General features: G+C 41.8%; 1 protein-coding gene across 9 annotated transcripts in view; it reads right to left on the bottom strand.

Moving 5' to 3' along the window:
- PLCE1 (phospholipase C epsilon 1) overlaps window positions 1-20,915 on the bottom strand; it is a 150,778-nt gene that overhangs the window by 57,494 nt on the left and 72,369 nt on the right. For all 9 annotated transcript variants that reach the window (XM_060274861.1, XM_035137904.2, XM_035137907.2 and 6 more), the window contains one exon: window positions 15,109-15,425. In XM_060274861.1, coding sequence (XP_060130844.1) covers window positions 15,109-15,425 — 317 coding nt within the window. The remainder of the gene's footprint in view (window positions 1-15,108; window positions 15,426-20,915) is intronic.

Here is a 20,915-nt window from a genome sequence, read left to right as displayed (position 1 = left end):
TTGACGACTGGCCATACTGGCTGGGGCTGATGAGAAGTGGAAACCAACAGCATCTAGAAGGCGCATTGACCAACCCTCGTCTGCATAGTTTGGGGGTTGGAAAACCCCAGTAGCAAATATTTTATAATGAGATCTTCTCAATCACACTGTCCTGAGGATGCAATAACTGTAAAGAAAAAATTAACAAACCCTCTTGTTTTTGAGGAACAAAGAGCAGCATTCTTTCCAAAAGGAAATTTAAAATCATGTCACTTGTAAAAATGTATAATGATGCTCCTCCATCTATACCTTTTTGATATACTTCACTAAAAAAAAAATCTTGTTCAATATCGGAAATAATTTAAAATAAATAGATTTTGTCTACAGGTTGAGTTCTCAGAGCTTCTTCTTCTTCTTCTTCTTCTTCTTCTTCTTCTTCTTCTTCTTCTTCTTCTTCTTCTTCTTCTTCTTCTTCTTCTGTGATCACTAGAGCTATACTAATATTAACATGCAAAAAACCCCAGCTTCAGATTGATCTAAAATCCCATTATCCCACTGTAGACTACTTGCAATTCTCATATTTCATTAGGCTCAGTGAGAACAACCATCTTCATATATATAGATTTTTGTGTGTTCAAACCCTGATCACATATAGATGGCTACTATTTATCACTCAGAATACGTTCCATTTACTTTCCCACAACTTTTATTAAAGGGGGGGAAGTAAGTAAGTAAGTAAAAGCTATATTTCACATGGAAATCTAATTCAAACCAACTGGACTATTTTACAACGAAATTCCCTAGGGTTTGTTTTCCCCCCATTGTGTAAACACTTATCAACATGAGATAAAAATGTGATCCCCCCTACATTTAGTTTCCTTCTTGAGTCCTGAAGGATTTGTAATTTATATTTGCAGACATATCTTCAGTGATGAGAGCTTCGCATAAAAGATAAAAACGCATTTCCCTTCAAAGAAAGAAAACTATTTTATCTTCTACTGACAGCTAAATATAAAGACACAAACCAACCTTGTAAACTCAACCACAAGAATGCGTTGAACTAATTTAAAATTATCTACAAAAAACAGATGGATTATACACTATATTATTTTACTGTAATTTAGGTAACATCTCCTGAACATCTGATTGTTGACTGCTAGAACAGCAAATCAAATACTGTACAGCAAAGTCCAAGAGAGAGGCAATTTTATCTGCTTTTACTCAGAGCTTCAATTTAATCCAGCATAGGCAACCCTGCAACTTTATTTCTTTAAAATAATATAATTTGGGGGGGGGGCAGAATGCAATGAGGCCAACAATAAAAGCAATCCACAGTTCAATCAAACCATAATTCAAAATATCACCATAAAAATCTATAGCACAGTGACAATTACAAAGCAGCTATCAGAATTTTTTTAAGGGTTCAAATTTTCCAGTAGCAATGAATTACAAGGCTAACTGCATAAAAATGGCAGTACAATGGCAATGGAACTCATTGAATAATAAAATGATGAACAAGAGGGGATGCAATAAATGCTGGATGTGCCATGATGGGGATAATTCTTTTTCCACATGTGGTGGAGGTGCAGGAAGTCTAAAGCCCCACAGATCCCTCAAGGGGCCTGTTCCTCGAGTCCCTGAGTTGTGCCAGTCTTTGCATAAAAAAATAAACTTCCTCACTTCCTATCCTGGCTGATGCAAGCCAGCTACGGTCTGGATGCAGTGACTGTCCTACTGCTCCACCCTACTACTTCCTGGGTAAAGATTGCTCTGCTTAGCACTATGGGGAATGTAGCCTGCCATTTACCAATGCCAATGCTGAACTATACTTTAAGCACTGATAAAATACTATTGCACCGTTATATCTTATAATATATTTATGTAAATGAGCCAGCACTTCCTTGGTTTTTAAACCTGTGGAAGTCGAGAGAACAAAATGAGCGCAACATATAACACAGCAGATCCTTGAGTAGAGCATAACGGGACAGTTCACATGTAGCACAAAGTCAAGCAGTGGGTGAGCAAGGAGGAGAAAATGTGCAAGTTTCCAGAAAAAAGATCATGCTGCAATGTCCCTCCTTCTGCTCCTGCTGCTGTCATGCTAGCCAAGGGTAAGCCAAGGTTAGGCTTAACATTATGTATGCACTCAAACTTGCGGTTGTGTCCTTCAGGCAAATGGTTTGGAGGTGAAGATTAGGCAATAATATTTGAGTTTAGGGGTGTTGCTTGTTGTTATTTAGTTGTGTCGGACTCTTCGTGACCCCGTGGACCAGAGCACGCCAGGCACTCCTGTCTTCCACTGCCTCCCGCAGTTTGGTCAGACTCAGGATGGTGGCTTCGAGAACACTGTCCAACCATCTTGTCCTCTGTCGTCCCCTTCTAGTGCCCTCAATCTTTCCCAACATCAGGGTCTTTCCCAGGGAGTCTTCTCTTCTCATGAGGGATGTTGCTAGCATGCCCTTATTTTTTATTTTTGAAGATATGTATCTGGCCCTTAATTTTAACATACAAAGGAAAATGCTACTGGCTAATAAATAAATTCCCTTATGATAGTCCATTAAATGCTTTGGAAAAAATCCAAAAACATGTGTATCTTATTCACAGTTTCAGCTGTGCACAACACTGCTGAGGATGTAAGCTGCAAAGTTCTCTTTGTCTCAAACAGAACAAAAAAGGGACACTGCAAGGCTAGCGAATCACCCAATTAACTACTATGCTTTCAGAATCTCCAGTTACAACTCAAGTAAATAAATCACACTTAGGCAGCTATCCTATGCTCATCTGCAGAGGAGCAAGCTCCATTGGACACAATAAGATTTACTTCTGAGCAGACTGGCATAGGACTGTGTTGCTATGCATATGCCCTATGAATAACCCATAAAGGAAAAACAAGACAAGCAAACTGGTTGATAAGTGAATTAGGAAATTAATAGACCTTTCAGACGGTTTACTTATTATATTACATTTGTTGTAAGTGAACAAAGTAAGATGGAAATTGCATAACCTAGAACTAGATCACATTTACCCATAGCAGAAAGAATACATAACTCCAGTTGGAATTATTCATAGAGCCTCCTTTAAACACTACACTAAGCACAGCATAGCTTTGGCCAGTTGTCCTGGTAATGAAAACAGAAGCTTGGAAAGCCTCAAGCACAAAAGAGAATATGGAACTATAAAAAGGGTTTTAGATTTCTTTAGAAGTGCTACTGCTTAACTATTTAACCTGTAAACAACTTGGCAATACAAATGTTTCATACTTTTACATCTAAAGCGGTAGGCAATATTCAGAGGTACATTTTGAGAAGCATCTTCATAAGACAAAAATAAAATAAAAAGAATAAATTGTAAGACTACAGAATCTCCCCCTCAAAACATTTTAAATACTTGTGATTATTATAAAGGAGCTTCGGTTCTATCCAACAGTGTCCCTCAGGTGACAGAAAGATGTATTTCAGCGGAACAAGGAGAAAAAACCATTTCAGCTCCCCCCCCTCTAATCCAGAACTAACATGCTCATGAGAGAAGCACTGATAGTCTTTTGTCACATTTTTCTTCCTATGAGGGGGGGAAATGCACAACCCTAACTAGAACTACAGTGGACTCTCGAGTTACGTACCACTATGGATACGTAACTTTCGGGTTGCAAACGCGGCAAACCCGGAAGTGTATACTTCTGGGTTTCGCCGTGCGCGCATGCACAGAAGCGCTCTATCACACCGCGCACATGCAGAAGTGGCGCCTCCAGTTGCAGACTTTTCAGGTTAAGTACGGTCGTCCGGAATGAATTTAATTCGTATCCGGAGGGTCCACTGTATTCACAGAGCTCCCCTTTCAACCTTTTACTAAGCACAATACAGCTTTCACTGGTGGTTCTAGGTTACTCTGTCTTTCCACTAAATGTGCTCTACAAGGTGGGGGGCACCAGAGCCATTGCCATGCCTACCTGCCACTGTGACTGCCTCCATGCCCGTCTGTGCAGCGGAACTGGGGCAGGCAGCATTCTCTGTTTTGCTTGAAGCTGCAAAATGTCCTGGGCTGGCCTTGATGGGCATGTTAGATTTTGTCAACCTATAAAGGCACTGTGAGGCAAGTAAGGCCAAGACAGAGTTATCTCCCCTTGACCACTTTGCTCTGGAGAAGCTTGACCATTGCTCTGCATAGCACCTTGTTCAAATACACTTAACAATTTACAAAGAAACAACAAAGGAATATAGTTGTAACCAGTGCTGAGGACACCGAGTGACAAGCCAACAACAACAGGCCATACAGTGTTTGTAGAACAGCTGCTGAGACCAGTTCCCTCCTTACTTCTTTGGTCAATAACATGCTACAACAGTTTGGGGGTGAAAATAATATGCTGGACAGACTTGAACAAGCATAGCAACAACTGCATGCACATTAGTAAAGCCAAGCTTTTATAGTGCAATGGCAAACGTGCAGTCAAACCCCAAGCTTAAGCTATTACAGCTTTTATAAAGTCACATTAAGCCCAATGATGTTATCTAGTGGATCAAAGTGTTACACCTTTTAATTTGCACCTTAAAGACCAACTAAGTTTTTGTTTTGGTATGAGCTTTCGTGTGCATGCACACTTCTTCAGATACACACACGAAAGCTCATACCAAAATAAAAACTTAGTTGGTCTTTAAGGTGCTGCTGGAAGGTTTTTTGTTTGTTTGTTTCGACTATGTCAGACCAACACGGCTACCTACCTGTAACTAGAACCTTTTAATTTATATCTTAGGCAGGAAACGTGCTTTGAAGGATTACCATGAAATAACTTGAGTGCTCTAAAATTATGCATGTGTTTTTAATTAATTATGAATATAATTGTGAGCATATTGGAACAAGTAATAGTTTTTAATAATATTACTATTACTGGCAAGTTCTTAAAGAAATGGGAGTGCCTGATCACCTCATCTGTCTCCTGAGAAATCTCTATGTGGGACAAGAAGCTACAGTTAGAACTGGATATGGAACAACTGATTGGTTCAAAATTGGGAAAGGAGTACGACAAGGTTGTATATTGTCTCCCTGCTTATTTAACTTATATGCAGAATTCATCATGCGAAAGGCTGGACTAGATGAATCCCAAGCCGGAATTAAGATTGCCGGAAGAAATATCAACAACCTCAGATATGCAGATGACACAACCTTGATGGCAGAAAGCGAGGAGGAATTAAAGAACCTTTTAATGAGGGTGAAAGAGGAGAGCGCAAAATGTGGTCTGAAGCTCAACATCAAAAAAACCAAGATCATGGCCACTGGTCCCATCACCTCCTGGCAAATAGAAGGGGAAGAAATGGAGGCAGTGAGAGATTTTACTTTCTTGGGCTCCTTGATCACTGCAGATGGTGACAGCAGTCACAAAATTAAAAGACGCCTGCTTCTTGGGAGAAAAGCAATGACAAACCTAGACAGCATCTTAAAAAGCAGAGACATCACCTTGCCGACAAAGGTCCGTATAGTTAAAGCTATGGTTTTCCCAGTAGTGATGTATGGAAGTGAGAGCTGGACCATAAAGAAGGCTGATCGCCGAAGAATTGATGCTTTTGAATTATGGTGCTGGAGGAGACTCTTGAGAGTCCCGTGGACTGCAAGAAGATCAAACCTATCCATTCTTAAGGAAATCAGCCCTGAGTGCTCCCTGGAAGGACAGATCGTGAAGCTGAGGCTCCAATACTTTGGCCACCTCATGAGAAGAGAAGAATCCTTGGAAAAGACCCTGATGTTGGGAAAGATTGAGGGCACTAGGAGAAGGGGACGACAGAGGACAAGATGGTTGGACAGTGTTCTCGAAGCTACCAACATGAGTTTGACCAAACTGCGGGAGGCAGTGCAAGACAGGAGTGCCTGGCGTGCTATGGTCCATGGGGTCACGAAGAGTCGGACACGACTAAACGACTAAACAACAACAACAATAGTTTTTTTCAATTACTAGACATAATTTTAAAGCTGCTGTTTTTGAACTGAGTAGACACATCAGTAAAAGAAAACTTTTTTATCTGAGAAAAGATATGGCACAAGCAGGAGGAAAAATTCTTTACAGAGCCATGAAGACAGAAATAAAGCTCTAAACTGTGGATGAGATTAGCGACCCGCAGAGACTAGTACAGCAAAAAGTACATATATTTCTAAACCTTACAGTGTAAACAGATAAATATAAACTTGGACTGGAATGCAAACAAAGCCTTTGAAAAGTGAAGCAACATGTCCTAGACAAAAAAACAAAAAACAAAAACTATTACAAGTAGAAATAAATGTGGTTCAAGAGATAAAACCTGAGGATCCCGAGTTATGGGGTGGTATTCAGCTAATCTTTTGGGCTAGTGCAATAATTATTGGTAGTGCAAGGGGATTTCTCCCTCTTCTCCCTCTGCACTGTCCCCAAATCTGCTCTGGAGGACTGGGGGAAACTGCAGACCAGATCTAGGAGACACACAGGAGAAATCTTTGCACTGATGGAACACTTACTTCAGTGCCACAATGAATACAAACCATGGTATTTTGTCAACTGATTCACTTTCTTATATACACCTTTTCTACCTATAATACAAAAGTAATTTTCAAAAGTGAAGATGCTGTAATAAACCACATTCTAGGGGAGTGGTGGGGCAGGGCGAGGAGAGACTTGCACCTATTCCAAATCCCATTCAGCTCAGTCATTGGACCTAGGTCTTAATCTTCAAAACTCAGGCCCAAACATAAATATTTTATAAACAATAAATAAATAAATTCATTGCATCTCTGGTTCTAATATATTATTCTATATCAGCTGGGTAGGAAATAATATGCTCTGACCTATTTGAATGTGAAAAAGACGTCAATAGGACACAGCCTGTTCCTCTTCTGAGATAATCACATGAAAATATCTCGACTTAAGCAAAATTAGCACATAAGGTACATAGCTTAGCTAAAGGCTGCTATATGAGCTGTACCTTGGTTTCTAGTGAACATTTTCACCAGCTATACTCGTGCTTTTATTAGTTACAGGTAGGTAGCCGTGTTGGTCTGACGCAGTCAAAACAAAATTAAAAAATCCTTCCAGTAGCACCTTAGAGACCAACTAAGTTTGTCATAGGTATGAGCTTTCATGTGCATGCATCTGAAGAAGTGTGCATGCACACGAAAGTTCATACCTATGACAAACTTTGTTGGTCTCTGAGGTGCTACTGGAAGGATTTTTTATTTTGTTCATGCTTTTATTGTCACTCAGTATACAGAGATGAACAGTGGATATGATTCTGTAAGTAGAACACATCTGGTTGAATGCAGTGGAGCCAGCAAAGAAAAATAATTTCAAAGAAAGAACTAAAACACCAGAAGTACGGTTTGATACTAAAAACAAACAAACAAACAAACAAACAAAAACTAGATTTGCTCTTGTAATTCAAAAGATTAAATCCCAGTTGTATACAGTAGGGGTAGACAATACCATGCCCCACAGGTGTTCCTGGACTACAACTCCCATGCTGGCTGGAGACCTGATAAGAGTTGGAGTCCAAAGCATTTGGTTCCATCATTTATACCAGGGGTAGTCAGTCTGTTGCTGATGACATTGCCCCCCTTCCAAAGCCTAAGTAGGTCAGTTCCCAGGTACACCTGTGTATTTGTAAAGCTGGTCCCCTGCTCTCTCTGCATGATTGTGTGGACAGGTGGAGTCCCCCCAACCCCAGGCGACCACCGAGCAGAATAATGACACAAGACAACGTGCTATGGGATTAAAATTGGCCACAACTTTATTAAGTTTCAGATGTAGGGAGACCTTGGCTCAGGCATTGGGCGTTTATCCTTCCCAGTCCCCAGCCGGAGATCTGGGAGACTTCAGGGTTATCCAGAATGATGTGTGGGGATTGGGCTGGCTCTGGAGAACATATGTTCAAGCAGAGAGCCCGCCCGCCCCCCGTTTCCCCACCATTGGAGGGGAGAGCAATGACAACCTCTCAGCATATGGCCCTTGCCTCCCCTCAAGACCCATTTAATGGGGGAACCCTGAGATCACTGCTGCAAATGGGGTGTGGGTCACCGCTTCACGCCTCCCCTCCATTTAGGAAGATAGGCTAAAGCAGGCATCCCCAAACTGCGGCCCTCCAGATGTTTTGGCCTACAACTCCCATGATCCCTAGCTAACAGGACCAGTGGTTGGGGAAGATGGGAATTGTAGTCCAAAACATCTGGAGGGCCGAAATCTGGGGATGCCTGGACTAAAGGATTCTGCCCAAGGCCTGAAACCGCCAAAGTCGTGACGTTTTGCTGCGGGAAAGGCAAAACCTGCCAATGCAGGAAAATTCTTTTCCGGCCCTTCAACAGCGACCGTGACGTAGCAGCACCTGCGTACCTGTGGAGAAGAGGTTAACCTGCAAAAGAAGACTTAACTGAGGGAGGGCAGGGTGGGAGAAGCTCTGGAGCCAACTGCTGCTTCGCAGGTAAGGTTCACCTTCTGTTGTGTGGGCAAGGTGGTCCCTCCCCTTACCTGGCCAATCCTCTGGCAACGCTTCCCCAGGTGGGATTGGGTATTGGCTGAGGTAGACGGAGACCTCCAGGTATCCAGCCTGGGGAGTATGAAGCCAGCCCGAACTACCAGGAGCCGCACTGGGATCTGGGGGACTGTGTGCGATCACATAAAAGGCGCCCCCCATTTGATGTGGGGAGTCATCATTTTGGCCATATGTCAGAAATGGGACCTCAAGCCTAGGGCCCAAACACAGCTTGCCAGCCTTCCCCATCTAGCCCTCTGAAGTCTCCCCAGGCCACCTCCCTCACTAACCCTGCTTTGCCCCCCACTTTATTTTTCCTAGCTGGAACATGTCCCTGAGAAGGGTTAGTACAGTCAGAATCTAGCCTAAGGCAAAATGTCCAGTAGTTGTCCTGCCCCTTTTGCTTCTGGCCCTGCCCACTAATGGCAAGAAGCCCTCAAAATGGTTGTCCAGAAGACAATGTGGCCTTCGGGCCAAAAAGGGTTACCCAATCCTGCCCTAATGACACATCTCATGCTCAAACAGAGGCAATGCTTCTACATATTAAATTATATAGGACATTCCTGGGTATAAGAACACTACAAAAGCTATGGGCAGGGGAAAAAATAGTGAAAGGCAACGCAGCACTCAGGTGTAAAAAGATTCTCTGCTCCTGTCATTGGTGAACCATGAACACAGCCATCTATTGCTTGGGAATATCCTGCACCATTGCTTTTAGCCTGAATATTCCTTAATGGATTTGACTATTCCTTATTATGGCTCTCCTGCAGTTTCCTCATGCTTTCATGCTGTTGCTACATATTATGAGTTTGATACAATGCTGTAGTGAATGAAGATTATTTTGCCAAGATTATCTAGGACATGTATCCAGTACAAACACCTAACTAGGAATATTACAACATTTTGATACATGGATTTTTGTAAGAGCTGTAATTGTCCCTGTACTAGAATAAGATCGACTGGCTAATTTGCTTGGAAGGAAAGGGATACCCTAACAAAGAACCTTCGCCGTTTTAATAGGATTATACATCACTTTAAATGTACTGTTCCAAAGAAGGGCTGGAAACAGTTTGATACTTGTACAAACATAATCTTTTCAAAAGGTTTCTGCAAAGCCAGCTAGGCATTCTAAAAATCCTGAACTAGCAGAGAGAAATATTTATTTACATTCCACTGCTGAAGCACAATGATAGTTTTTAAGACATCTCTATTTTCTGTTAAAAGACTAAAGTGGCAATTCTACCAGTCTACTCAGAAGTAAGTCCCACTGAGCTGACTGGGACTAATTCCCAATTAAGGGGGTACAGAACTGCAACCTATGGAACATACCCAAGATGGAAAGCAATAAAGATTGGGGGTGGGAGGGGGTGGAGGCCAAGCACCATGAGAAATGGTTGAAGGAGTTGTGTGTGCTTAGCCTGAAGAAGAGATGATTAAGAGGTGATACGATAGCCACCTTCAAATATTTGAAAAGAAATTACTTAGGCAATGGTCCAAATTTGTTTACTACTGTTTCAAAGAATAGGACCCAAACCAACACGTTCAAATTACAAGAAAAAGGAAGGTTTTTCTTTAATTCTTAGCACCTTTTATGCATGTTTCCCCCCCCCCCCCAATTTTCTCGGTTATTCAAATAAGGATAGAATTGAACTTACAATCTGCTAAGGGAAAAAGCACCGATTTTTCACTAAATTAATGTGGGGAGAGCTAAAACATTAAACCAATTCTCAACTGAGGACTACATGGAATAATGGAAGGCCGACACAAAAAGTATAATTTTTACAGTGCTGCTGGACAGCATTGAACCTTATCTGCCAGCTGAGAGCTAAAATGTATTTAAACTAGTCTAGAATTGGTAACAGCAGGGACCCAGGTGGCGCTGTGGTTAAACCACTGAGCCTAGGGCTTGCTGATCAGAAGGTCGGCGGTTCGAATCCCTGTGACAGGGTGAGCTCCTGTTGCTTGGTCCCAGCTCCTGCCAACCTAGCAGTTTGAAAGCACGTCAAAATGCAAGTAGATAAATAGGAACCGCTACAGCGGGAAGGTAAACGGTGTTTCCATGTGCTGCTCTGGTTTGCCAGAAGCGGCTTTGTCACACTGGCCACATGACCTGGAAGCTATACGCCGGCTCCCTCGGCCAATAATGCGAGATGAGCGCGCAACCCCAGAGTCGGTCACGACTGGACCTAATGGTCAGGGGTCCCTTTACCTTTACCTTTACCTAGAATTGGTAACGTGTACTGTCTGAATGGTTAGCCTTCAGGTTTCTAGTAGTTAACTATATGTAAAGGTAAAGGTAAAGGGACCCCTGACCATTAGGTCCAGTCGTGACTGACTCTGGAGTTGCAGCGCTCATCTCGCATTATTGGCCGAGGGAGCCAGCGTACAGCTTCCAGGTCAGCATGACAAAGCCGCTTCTGGAGAACCAGAGCAGCGCATGGAAATGCCTTTTACCTTCCTACTTGGAGCGGTACCTATTTATCTACTTGCACTTTGACGTGCTTTCGAACTGCTAGGTTGGCAGGAGCTGGGACCGAGCAACGGGAGCTCACCCCATTGCGGGGATTTGAACCGCCAACCTTCTGATCGGCAAGCCCTAGGCTCAGTGGTTCAACCCACAGCGCCACCTGCGTCCCTAAAATACTTGTACTGAGTAGCAGAATGTTTCCAGTTATCTGCACATTTCACCATTTACCTTCCTGCTGTAGCGGTACCTATTTATCTACTTGCACTTTGACGTGCTTTCGAACTGCTAGGTTGGCAGGAGCTATATGTAGCTATCAGTAAAAACTAGAAAGAAATGTATGCCATTTGCTCCTGGATATAACCAGTTATCCTTTTTTTCTGTACAAAAGCATACAATTTGTAAGACAGCTGCACAAGATATAAAAAAGTCATGCAGTATTTTCCTTCTGAATTTCTTGGTCAGCCATTTAGAGCATTATACTGACTTGATTTGATTAAAAATTCTACCCCAAGGGACAGCCCTCTGAAACATGAAGTGCCTTTGTCAGGAAGCAAAAACTATTAAGTAATATCAATTAGCACTAGCAATTATCAAAAATTTATGAAAAAAGCAGTGTTACATGATATGCCATTTGCATGCAATAATTGCGCAGTGGAAAAAAAGGACAATGGTATGAAATAGTTGTCTCCCATTAAGTATCAAGAGTCTGTCATCTAAACATTCATTCTGGCTCCCACAATATAAATATAGTGAATTATTTTTGCAGGCAATGCCAGAAGCCAGCAAGCAGTTACTGGTTTTCGCCAACCAAAGCATGACTCTTTCTGTAGGAATTTTCTTTCAAATAGATAAACAGTGATGGACAGAAAATCCCTGTTGCTAATGGAGTATGTATGACAGACATGTTGAACATGCAGCTAATATTGTAAATAATGTAAAGAATTGATATATCAAATTTCCCCCAAAATTGGAAATTACATTTAGCAAAAGCACATTTCACTATCTAGTATAGGCATCCCCAAACGTCAGCCCTCCAGATGTTTTGGACTACAATTCCCATCTTCCCCAACCACTAGTCCTGTTAGCTAGGGATCATGGGAGTTGTAGGCCAAAACACCTGGAGGGCCGCAGTTTGGGGATGCCTGATCTAGTACATAAACAGAAATAAAAAGTTTCTAATTTCTACTGCATTAACTGAAGTCTCAATGTACCATAATAAGCTTAGAATCTCAGCTAAAGCATCCGTGACAGACGGCCATCTAAACACTGCTTATAAACCTCCAAGGAAGGAGAGCAGACAAATTCCTGAGGGAGACCGTTCCACTGTCAAGCAGCTCTCACTGTCAGAATTTTTCTCTGTATGTTTAGTTGAAATGTCCTTTCTTGTAACTTGAAGCCATTGGTTTGAGTCTTACCCTTACCTTAGGTAAGTACGGTATTATGTGAAGCAACAAATGAGTAGCACCTCCAGGGTTCTTAGGGTTGAATCCAACTAAGTCATTGTGTGAACGGAATAACTTCTGTCTGAGCAACAGAACTTTGCCTCCTCTCCCCCTCAACATGTCTCTCACAACACCCCCAAATCTGATCCAGAGGATCCAGTTGCATGAGGAGAGGAGACAGAGGGGAAGTTTCACTATATGAATGGACAACCCTTAGATATTGCAAACCGTATAGGGGAGGTCCATACCTCAGTAAGAAAGGACCACGGCTCAGTAGCAGAGTACCTGCTTTTCATGCAGAAGGTCACTTGTTCAATCGCTGGCCTCTCCAAGTAGGACCAACCATTTTCCCAGTCTGAAACTCTTCGAGAGCAGCTGTTTTTCAGTACACAGTCTAAATAATACTGATATAAATGGTCTGACTTTGTATAAGGCACCTTCCTTTTTTCCTATGAAAATTACCTTATCTCAAAAGTAATATGTGAAAACAAAGGCTTAATATAGCAGAACCTTTAAAAATCAAATTTCTACACCCCTATGAACTGTTAAAAGTGGTGGAGTTTTCAAGTCAACGTTCGCCAACATACAGCATTGCTGCTGCTGCTACTACTACTACTATTTAATATATCTATACCCCACCTTTTTCCCAAGTTCAAAAGTGTCCCATATTTTAAAAGAATCACAGGTTGTTAAGAAGAAAAGGAATGCCTTATTTCAGAATAGTACCCGAAGCTCTACTGAACTCTGAACACATTAGCATGTATCTTTTACTTCAGAGTACAAGGCTACGAAAGCCAAAAACAAAAACAAACAAAAACAAAACACAAAGACTTCAAAGAAAAGATCTATAGTGTTTCTGGTTTTATGGTTTTAACATGTTCCCATCGTATAATTGACCGACTGGCTTTTGTGATGAATGGATCATCTCCTTTGAACAAACCAGAGACAGTGGTATGAGATTGCCTTTGATTGTGGAAACAATGCAATAGAAAAATGGGGGAGATCACAAAACAGACGAAACAAGCAGGGAGTGGAGGGAGGGAGGAAGGAAAAAAAGAGGCAAAGTCTCAAAAATATACAGAAAAAATATGAAATTTAATCAAATGGTAAAATGCCAAATGCATTTCAATAAAGACTTTCTTCAGGATTTTCCAGTAAAGCAACATCTCTCCCACATGTTGCCTTATAAGGAAAAATGTTGCCTTGCTAGGAAAGGTGTATTTTTGTGCCCTCAAAAGTCTTTAAAGAACTACTTTGGGCATTTTACTACAGTGTTGCTATTGTTACAGTATTAAATTTCATTTCCCTCCCAATGTCATTTTGATGCTTTGTCCCTTCTTATTTTGCTCTGCTTAATCTTCTCATGGAAAATTACAGTAGCTGCTGTGGCTGATGAGAGGTAACATAAATGTCTCACCAAAAAAAAAAAGGTCGTGCATACAAAACTGAACATGTCTCCCATGCAAGTATCCCTTTAGACACTCTTCAAAAGAATATTGCCAGCTGGAAATGCAGATGACTCACACACATACCGTATATTCCGGCGTATAAGATGACTGGGCGTATAAGACGACCCCCAACTTTCCCAGTTAAAATATAGAGTTTGGGATATACTTGCCGTATAAGAAATACGACCCGGCGTATAAGACGACCCCCGACTTTTGAGAAGATTTTCCTGGGTTAAAAAGTAGTCTTATACGCAGGAATATACAGTAAATGATGGGAACTCCTGCAATGTCTGAAGGTGACTTATCATCCTTCAAGGGCTTTGTGTTCTACCCTCATCTCTTACTCTCCTCTCTCACTCTAAGCTTTTCTCATTAAAACTGGGGAAAGTGACTACAAAATAACAAATCAATGGTTAAAATGTATGTTATTCACAAAACTTTATCTAGTACAGTGGCTCTCGCTACTGTTGACTTAGCAAAGCAAAGAGTCTCTGTTGCAACAGAATGCCACCCCGAGTCAGTTCAGGACACCTGCTCAACACAATTAAGTTATACCACTGTAATGGTCACACTCAAAGCAATTAAGCATCTCCTTGAAAAATAATTGAGAAAAAGAAACTGGGCTAAGGTTTGCTGCACCAGAAAACTACTTAGAAAAACAGTGCAGCTTCTTGAAGAACAATCACAGCATATGAAAGTGCTTAATTAGTTTTCTCCGGATTATGGATAAATACATGTGAGCTGTTAATGTAATCTAGATACCCTCGTTTCATAATGCTGCATGCAAGACCACTAAGAAGATCATGTTTAGCCTGCGACAAAACAGTTCAGAGAATTAAGCAATGTGGCTGCTTTCCACAAGAGCATGAGTTTACAAGAAACCAAATAAACTAATTTCTTTAAACCACCAGGCTCCGATGGCAGCACCCAACAGGTCCCTAGTTCTAGACCAGCACTCAGCACGGTGGTGGCAGCTGCATCTAACCAACGTTTAAATTTCTCATAATGCCCATCACATAGCGTTGCTGTAGGGCACTGTGGAAAACAACAATGGCACCCTCAGTGCTACAATACATTAGGAGCGTTGTAGGAAATTGAAATCGCTGCTAAACCCAGCCACTGCTGCCATCTGCTACCACCAGCTAGTAAACCCGCCAGGTTAAGGGCCCCATCAGTAGGCCCTATGCCCAGGTTCCTCTCAAATACTGAAACAATGCACCTTTTACCCACTCCACAAACAAAGGATAAAATAAAACAACCATGTACATATGTAATCAAAATCCTCACCCTACCTCGTTGAATCTTGCCACCAAATCTTCAACAGCATTGTGTTCCTCATTTGGGGAAGAAAGAAGAGTTGCAGAAATAGAAGCCTTAAGAGTTGATAGTTTGCTCTGGCATTCAGCATTCCCCAAATCTCTGGTTAAGAAGCAGAGGTAGTCAATGGGCAGTACTTTTCTGTAGAGAGCCTGCTCCTGCTCAGTCAGAATACTAGCAACCTCCTCTGGAAACTGAATGAGATGCTGAAGTTCTACGAGTTCTTTGCTGACACCAGCTACAGTGGAAGCAAGGGCATTTGATCCAGCCATAGAGGAACTCAATTTTCGTTCTAAAAATAAACAAAATACAAAATTTTAAAAGAGGTAGATTTTCTCCTTCCACCTATTAACCAGAATTTCACAATAAATGCATGACATACTATGGGTTTTTTTTTAAAAAAAAACCACACTTAAATATTCTATTATTACAAGTGGATAGCACCTGAAGTTCCCTTTTCAATATCTATACTTCATTGTCCTCCAACACAGCTGCATAAAATTTCCTGTGACACAGGCAAATTACACTTTCAAGCAGACAGCATCAGTCTATGGATGATGAACCACTTTATCATCCGCTAATGTAGCAATCATGGCAGCTCACCAATTGATGACTGTTGCCAACTATTTCATATATCAGGCATAGGCAAATTCTGGCCCTCCAGATGTTTTGGGACTACAACTCCCATCATCCCTAGCTAACAGGACCAGTGGTCAGGGATGATGGGAATTGTAGTCCCAAAACTTCTGGAGGGCCGGAGTTTGCCTATGCTTGCCATATATGAAGGCTGTCAAACAGTAAGTTCAACTATGATGTCTACAACAGCAATATGAACTTACTTTCAGATGGGCAGTAAAATAATTGTATTTGCTTCAGAAATGGAAGGTTTTTTTGTTTTTGTTTTGCTCCAGGGTAACTCCCAAGTGGTATAAATAATTGATATTTACTCAGTCACTCTGCAGCACCAAGTGAAGATTCCCCCACTTCTGTGTCAAGGAAACTCACAAACACACCACAATATGACATCATCAAAATAATAGGGGGATGTGAGTAAAATTCCAATGTGAACAGGAAACTACAGTGAAGAATACTAAGTAAATAGTTGGGGTTCTGTGTGCCCAACCAAAAAAAATAGGCTTGGTGAACTGAGCTGGCTGAATTTTTCCTTAGTAAATATGCATAGTGAAACTAACAGAATTTTTGTACAGCAGTGTATGAGACTGTGGCTCTGAGAAGCTAAGTCAATCATTCTTCCTTTTACAATTTATTTGCTTGTGTACCTACAAAGCTACTACGATGAAACATACTACCATAAGACATAACTCTCCACTCCTAGATGCACAGAATCATGAAATGGAAAGCAATATAGGTAGGGAGACAGGATAGGAAACATAACAATGAATTTTAATGGCTACCACCATCCTCTCAATAAGACAGAGTTCAATGGAATAAACAACTCAGCACATCTGATCTAATGGAAACTCCAAATCAATGACAACAGAGTAACATTAGTTTAGGAAGATACAGGTAGGTAGCCATGTTGGTCTGCCATAGTCGAAACAAAATAATAATAAAAAATCCTTCCAGTAGCACCTTAGAGACCAACTAAGTTTGTTATTGGTAGGAACTTTCGTGTGCATGCACAAAGTGTATGCTCCTGCCAACCTAGCAGTTCGAAAGCACGAAGTGCAAGTAGATAAATAGGTACCGCTCCGGTGGAAAGGTAAACAGCATTTCCGTATGCTGCTCTGGTTCGCTGGAAGCAGCTTAGTCATGCTGGCCACATGACCCGGAAGCTGTACACCAGCTCCCTCTGCCAATAAAGCAAGATGAGTGCTGCAACCCCAGAGTCGTCCACGGCTGGACCTAATGGTCAGGGGTCCCTTTACTTTTACCTCTAGCTTGTTCCAAAGTCTTCCTCTGTAACAAACCTATTGAAATCCTTCCTCCAGAGCAAATCACCCTCTCTCTCTCAGCCTCTCTTACCTCACACGTTGTGAGGACAAAATCAAAACGCTACAGTTTGAGAACAAACAGGCCAAAGAATTCTGAAGATCTTTGAAAACAAAGCTTTTATCTTGGTCTCCAAATGGTACTCTTTGTCCTCATATGACTGCACCTTCAATTCATTCCTGTGATGAAAATCATAACATTGGAAGTGGTTATATGCCTGTCTTGTTGCAAGTTTAGACAAGAGCTTGCATAGCAGCTCACAGAAGCAAGTACTGGTGTCAGGCCACATCTGAACTTGACTAGAATCCTCTGCCCTCATTTAGACCACTAGACAGACCTAGAACACTAGTCTGTTCCCCAGAGGTTTTTATTTTATAATAGGCCTTTTAATCTGTATTATGGCAGCTTCCATTTAAAGGATTAGAGTTTGGTTTTCTAATAGGAACATTTCTGCTTGAAAAACTAAATTGGAGGCAACTGAGGTCCTACACCAAAGTGGTACCCATACAACTAACCGGCACCACTTGTGCCACAGGCTCAAGATAAATGCTCACAGTCACTTAAAAACCATTAGCATGCTTAAATGATACCACCACCACCCCCTAGGGTATCTAGAGGAGCTAATCTAATGACATTTTCATAACTAATTACTTCTGCTCTCCATTTTGGCAACCACATCATCCATAGCTTTTTCTACATTGTTGCTCAACATCTTGCTCCCAACTTTGTGAAATCTTGGTTGGTCTTGATAAAGGCTAGATACAATTTCTGTGCTCTTTAGCTACTACGGTATGACTTTTTCTGCCTCTCTTATTTTTCAAATCTCACCTGCCTCCTGACACTGCTTATAATTTTTGCCTTACATACTTTTATATCTGCATGTCAAGCTGCAAAGCCCTTCATTTTGCTTTTAAGGTAATTTTATAAATAAGCATTCAGCTTATACAAACTGTGTGACTTTTGTTAATTCTCCAAACCAAGCACACTCATATTGACCTTTCTGGGTCATTGCTGAATTCCACAACACCAATAAGGTAATTTGGTTCACTGCAGTCAGTCTATCTTACAAAACTATCCAGTAAAGATCCCAATACTAGTGATATACCTGTAAGATATGGGTTCATGGCCTTGTAACACTGTTCTTCCCTGAAATGTTCTATGCTACATCTGATTTGTCTGCCTAAATTTTCCAGTAAGATCTTCCTTTATACAGCGGAACCTTGGTTTACGACTACCTCCATTTACGAAAACCTCCGTTTACAAACACCGCGGACCCGGAGGTGTTTACATCCAGGTTCCGCGGCGTCGGATGCACAGATGGGACCTGCACAGTGCTTGCATGCGCAGAAGCGCTCTATCGGCGCTTCGCGCACGCGCATACATTTGCCCTCGGTGAGCAAACGCCTCCGCGGAACGGATTGTGTTCGCAAACCGAGGTACCACTGTACTTCTCACAATCTGCAATGTTTATCATTAACAAGACACTGTATTCATCTGTTGAAAATATGAGAAAAGCAAGCTTTGTTGCTGGAACCCAGTGGTACAGCTCTACTGGTACAATGGACTTCTGCGCATGCTATAGACCAGGGGTCCTCAAACTACGGCCCGCGGGCCAGATGCAGCCCAATTGGCCTCCCAATCCGGCCTGCCCGCTCTTACAGCGCGCCACTTCCAGATCGGAAAAAAGTGCCGAAAATCATTTGTGTGCATGTGTATGGGCCTCTCCCAACCCAGAAGAGGTCATTTCCGGTGCACTTCCAGGTCGGGGGGAGGCACTTCCGGGTCGGGGGGAGGCCCATACGCATGCGCACAAACGATTTTCGGCGATTTTTCCGACCTGGAAGCGCGCCACCGTGCCAGTAAGTGTGTGTGCGCATGCGCATGGGCGCACACTCCCCCACCCTGCGGCCTGCCGTGCGATTGGCGCGACGGGCACCGGTCCAAAGCCGGGTAAGTCTGGGGACCCCTGCTATAGACTCTCATCTCCTCCAACCAACAACATGCCCTCCAAATCAGTTCCACAGTTGCCAAAGGAGAGGACATGGAAGTCCTGGCATGCCAGCAGAACTGAGGGTGCACCAACTTTCGTTTTCATGCTTTAAAGTTATGTTTCTTCAAGATGCTGCTGCCAATTTTTTTTATAAAAAAAATCCTTATGCTTTGCAGGCTGTGCAAATATTTTAAAAGACTAATTCTGAATGAAATGCATAAGAAAGTAATCTCTCCAAGAACAGCCTACTGTTAGATAGATAGATAGATAGATAGATAGATAGATAGATAGATAGATAGATAGATAGGTAGATAATTTATTACGGTCAGAGACCAGCATATAAAACACACTTGGGGGTACAATCCCAAAAGGAACACAAACATTTAAAACATTGAACAACAGGTAAATTTAATATTTATAAATGCGATAAGTGTAGACACACTAAAAACTTTGAGATAAGCTACCGCAGAGACATGACCCAGAATCACCCGAGGGACCGAGTTTGGGGATTTTCTTGATGAACTAGTTTGGATCAGGGGATGGTCTGTGCCTACAGATCTGTACACAGAATCTGGCGACCATCGGATCGTCTTTTGATCTTTGCCTAACAGGAGACGATCAATTTTTTGCTTTTCTGGGAGGTCAGCGAGCCTCACTAGCAGGGGGTCAATGGTCTCACTATGTGCCTTTTCATAAAAGGGACATCTAAAAATTAAGTGCTCTGGGCTTCCTATCTCCCCCAATGAACAGGCACAAATTCTCTGAGCATATGGGATTTTTTAAAAGGATCCTTCCAGGACCAGCGAGGGCAAAGCCGAGCGTCTAGCCTACTGTTTTGTATTAAGAAAGCCAGGATTTTGCTTGTTTTTAATGTTAGTCAAGTCTGCATGGACATACTGGGGACAAACAGGTTGTTCCAGTCTGATACACTATAAAATAACTTCTCTCAAGTGAGGACTGTAGGAGGGAGGGAGGGAGGGATATTTGCTCTCATAACTAACTCTTAGGTCTAATCATGCCATCTAAAAACAAAGAAAAATTACCTCAAGTTGTCGCTTGGACTGTTCTGAATCAGTCGGCCAGCAAGTTGCAATTAGTCCATGCTTGCCTAACCCTCAGTCAGAAAGCAATAGTTTAATGTCCTTGCCTTTTTAAAGTATCCACATAACTTACACATTATTATGTTATCTGAGAAATCCCATGGGATGAATGTGTCTCAGGCTTATAATTGCTAGTTACCCCCCCCCCCAAAAAAAGGCACAATGAAGGATTAAAAAAACCCTTTTTTGGCTGGCCTCATTCTCTAGTTCAGCTCTAATGTCATTTTTGTGGCTGGAGAATTTGTATGTAATTTATATAAGTTTCCCTCTGTATGAAAGCCTGGGAATTTTTTAAAAACACATGAGAGTGTGTGAGCCAAGATTTTTTTTTATTTTTCTTGTAAGCTAGGTTCTCAATACTGCATCTCTGCTCTGTCATTTCCCCTCCTACACACTGTCTGTGTTCGCTAATAATGACTGCATATCAGGGTTTTATTTATTCCTATACCTTAGCCTTCATAAACTTGGCTGATGGCCTCCAGTTGCTGGCTGGCGCTGATGTAGAGTTGTAGTCCAAAACATCTGGTGAACACCAGCCAGTTTGGCAAAGGCTGCTCTATATATCAACAGAGGAATTCACTATTTCTTACAATCTTTACATTAAAAAATCTAGTTCATCAATGGTTGTTTTTTCTTTTCTTTTTACCCTGCACACATCACCATGTTTTACCGTTCTATTTAGTGAAGTACATTGGTCACATGTTTCAGATCATGAGAGTTGGACATTTCAAGAAATTGT

Source organism: Zootoca vivipara, chromosome 5 (assembly GCF_963506605.1).
Source record: "Zootoca vivipara chromosome 5, rZooViv1.1, whole genome shotgun sequence".
NCBI classification, from domain to species: Eukaryota; Metazoa; Chordata; class Lepidosauria; order Squamata; family Lacertidae; genus Zootoca; species Zootoca vivipara.
The sequence above is the reverse complement of the archived record's forward strand: the minus strand, read 5'-3'. Positions and strand labels throughout refer to the sequence as shown.